The sequence below is a fragment of the Tupaia chinensis genome, unplaced genomic scaffold (assembly GCF_000334495.1).
Source record: "Tupaia chinensis unplaced genomic scaffold, TupChi_1.0 Scaffold000234_1, whole genome shotgun sequence".
Taxonomy (NCBI): domain Eukaryota; kingdom Metazoa; phylum Chordata; class Mammalia; order Scandentia; family Tupaiidae; genus Tupaia; species Tupaia belangeri.
This window is the reverse complement of record NW_006159712.1, coordinates 869,264-873,335: the sequence shown is the minus strand read 5'-3', so window position 1 is coordinate 873,335 and position 4,072 is coordinate 869,264. Positions and strand designations below refer to the sequence as shown.

Genomic DNA, 4,072 nt, shown 5'->3' with positions numbered 1-4,072 from the left:
ACCCTATAGCAAAAACCTCTCCAAAAAAAAAAAAAAAATTACAGTTGGATCATTTCACACTCGCTAACATAGATACAATAAAAAGGACAAATAATTATTGCTGGGAAGGACTTGGAGAAATTGGACCATCATACCTTACTAATGGGAATATAAAATGGTGCAGCCACTTTTGAAAACATTTTGGCAGTTCCTTAAAATGCTAAGAAATGTCCTATGACCCCAAATCAATCCTAGGTATGTCCAAGAGAAATGAAAAAGTGCATCTACAATAAAAACTTGTAGACAGATATTCAGAGCAACATTACTTATAATAGCAAAAAGAAACCATCTAAACACCCATCAAAGTAAGTGGTTAAAATGTGTATCAAAATATTGGAATGTTATTCAGCTTTAAAAAATTACTGATAACAGTAATACCGGTGATTCTTGTAAACATAATACTATGTGAAAGATAGTCGCAGGGAGCACATATTATATGAGTCTATTTATATGAAATGTCCAGAATGAGAAATATCTAACTATATATAAAGTACCTTATGAGTTGCTTAGAGCTGAGGGGTGGTATCTATTTTAAAAAGTATGAATATGTTCTAAAATAAGATTGTGGTGATGGTTGTACAACCCTGTGAATTTACTAAAAAAAACATTGAGTTATATCTTTTAAGTGGATTAGTGGCATGGTCTGTGAATTATGTTCTAGTAGAGCTATTTTTAAGAAGTCATGACTTGGAGATTCCCAACAAAGGCATTTTGGAGTTGCAAGATTCATCTTTGTAAATGTTGAGATGATCACTAATGACTATGATAGGAATATCATGGCAAGATTGATAGTGAGGCAAGAACCCGTATCTTCAAGAAAGAGGAGTTAACCGGAACAAGAGTAGGTGATTGCAATAAGAAGAGGTATTTGGATAGAATTGTTTGGTGAAGTAAGATAGATCAGCGATTGCTTTTATAAAGAGAGGGAGAATGTTCTGGAAAATGAAGAACAGGAAGAACACCTACAAGGACTTAGAAAAGAAAGCAACTGCTGCTTGAGGGCCTACAGAGGGAGCCCTCCTCATCAAAGGAGAACATATACTCTAGACTTAACATTGATCATAAAACATTTTTAAAGTACCTAAAAGACAATTTTCTGAAGACCTGCAGTTTCTCATGTGGGCTTTTTGTTCTGGTGCCTTTTTAACTAATTATACATATCAGAAAATTTTAATTTGTTTTTAAATCAAATTAATGTTTTTATTTAATCTCTTACATTGCTAATGTATAGGTCAGCAGAATAAAGGATGTGGTTATTTGCCAGCTTCTATTTCTAACCTACAGGAAGTTGTCACCTTAATAGGCTGATGTCTCCCCAAAAGTTAGGCGGAAGTTGTTGATTAGTCGTTGTATGGGAATGACTGCTGATGTCCACAGGAAAACAGGAACTGTGCACATACACAAGAGAGCAGGAACACACACACACCCCTACACAACGGGGCCTAGTCATGCTGCAAACCTTGTTTTCTGCCCCATCAGGATCCTGGGCACATCTATGCACCCAGCACATTTAATCCTTCGGGCCAGGAATAGAACCTCAGTTGACCATGTGGATCCAGCGTCTCTGTGAAGTACTGAACTACTGTGCCACAAGGCCAGCCCCTAAGTCTTCTAACAAGCACTGTCTCTTTCTGTTCAACACTTTAAAAAGCATCAAGCTCACTGGAAGAGGTTTGTCAGTACAGAAATGTATTTGATTTCAATATTATGAAATAGCTGGGGCCAGCAGGTGGCATAGTGGTTAAGGCACTGGACTCCCACATGGTTGACCATGGTTTGAGTCCCAGACCTGGAGGCTTGAAACTCCCAGTATGCATGGGTGCATGCATGCCCAAAATCTTGAGAGGAGTATGGAAGAGAAGTTGTGGCATGGCCATCCCCCTTGGGGGTTGGGGTTTCTTGCTCTCTGTTTTTTTCTCTCTAGTGAGCATACATGCCCTATAGCAAAAGTCTCCCCTCAAAAAATTCTGAAATAGCCTACTCATTTCTGAAAAATCAGTCTCTAAAAATAGCAAGGTAGTTTTAAATGTTTTTTAGCAAGGTAGTTTTAAATCTAGTTATTCATAAATCTCAAAAAAAAATTAGCAGATCTGATACCTAGATGGATGAATTCAGAGATATAAAATAATTTGCCTTGAACAAAAGTCATTCAGTAAATACCTCTGCTTGTAAAGTAGTCCGTTTGGGCCACTCCAAAGGAAGATAAGCCACGTAGATACAGATGTGCTACTGCTGTAGTTACCTGATCCTCTCCACAGCCAGGAGGCCATGAAGTTAACTCGACTATAAAACAACTTGAATTACACCATGGAAATCTTGGCTTTAAAAAAAAATGTGCATAGGGACCAGCAGTTAGCGTAGTGGCTGTGTCACTGGACTCCCATGTAGTCGACTGCAGTTCAAGTACCGGACCCGGTGGCTTAAACTCACGCCGGGTGCATGCACGTGCGTGCCCAAGATCCCGAGAGGAGAATGGAGGAGAAGGGATTGCGGCGTGGCCATGCCCCCTGGCGGGTGATTTATCACTTTCTGTCTCTCTTTCTCTCTCTGTCTTTCTGGTGAGTGCATGCGCCCTGTAGCAAAAACCTCTGTCTAAAGAAAAAAAATGTGCATAAGAATACAAAGAGTAAAGTTTATTACTATCTATTATGCTCTAAACAGGAACAGTATTCAAAATGATCAGACTGGTCCTATTATGACCTTGACTATTCAGAAAATATGCTGGTTATTGGGTCATGATAGCATTTTTTGGCTGAATAACAGCCCTGGTCCTAGGTACTAGATTAAGATTTTGTTACCAAATTTAGTTTTAGGTAATGAAGGGGTTCATCACAACTCTCTTAGAGGCAGACCTACATGGGATGGCCTGCAGGTTTGCACCAGAGACCTCTCTGAGTACTCCCGGCACGTGCATGCCCATGATCTGAGCTGGGAGTGAGGAGGATTATGGCGCCAAGACCCTGTCAAAGGTGCTGTCTCCTCCTTGTACTTTCACTTACAGAAGAAATAAACTTTAAAAACAAGTTAGTTTTAATTGTAAGTCTTCATGGTAGGTATTTTCTCCGTTTTGCAAATGGAAACTCTTAAGACTTAAAAAGGTAAGTAACTTATGCAAGACTACATAGCATACTGATGAGAGAGCTAGGATTCAAGTGTAGTTGTATCTGGCTCTATAATCTGTGTCATTTTCACTCCTCTATTGCCTTAATAAACTTAAAACCCAGCACTTATGTTAGGAACTGAGTTTGCAGCTCGCCTTGGTGGTGTGGAAGTAATAATGCTACTAGTAATGCTACGTGAGGCTGTGACTACATGGGGAGGTCCCAGGTTTGCATCCCAAGTTCTTTTTGTGCCCGCCCAGGCTTAACTGTGGCCTGTCCTGGCTGTGACTGGGAGTAGCACTGTGATATGAAGACTTGGTTGGGGTGTGCTTCTTTCTTTTTCTCACTCTTTCTTTCTGTCTCCCTCTCTTGTGGAGGAAATAAGTACAAATTAATTTAAAAAGTACTAAGTCTTCAATACTTTATTTCTTGAGGAGAAGAATAAAGCATTTTGCTAATTTTGGAATTTCTGAAAAATCTTTGTTTCTGTCAATACTTACTAAACTTTTTCCTTTTTTTTGTATGTTAGGACGTCTTGCATGGCTGGTGTACTTAGTTGGGACTGTCGTAGGAGGAAGATTAACATATACCAGTACAGATGAACATGATGCTATGGATGGAGAGTTATCCTGTCGGTATGTAACAGCCATGTAATATACAGAAATTTGAAAAATGGTTAATAAATTTAGTTATTGAGGTAGTTATTATAAACTAAAACATTTTGTTCATAGCCCCTTTTTTTTTTTGAGAGGTTTTTTCGCTATAGGGCACGTGCGCTCGCCAGACAGACAGAGAGAGACATAGAGACAGAAAGCGAGAAATCACCCCCCAGGGGGGATGGTCACGCCGCAATCCCTTCTCCTCCATTCTCCTCTCGGGATCTTGGGCACGCACGCACACGCGCCCGGCGTGAGTTTTAAGCCACCGGGTCC

General features: G+C 39.8%; 1 protein-coding gene across 1 annotated transcript in view; it reads left to right on the top strand.

The window, feature by feature from the left end:
- The window catches only part of RANBP17 (RAN binding protein 17), a 312,972-nt gene that overhangs the window by 60,235 nt on the left and 248,665 nt on the right, over positions 1-4,072 (top strand). The window contains exon 13 of the mRNA XM_006148371.2: positions 3,670-3,775. Coding sequence (XP_006148433.1) covers positions 3,670-3,775 — 106 coding nt within the window. The remainder of the gene's footprint in view (positions 1-3,669; positions 3,776-4,072) is intronic.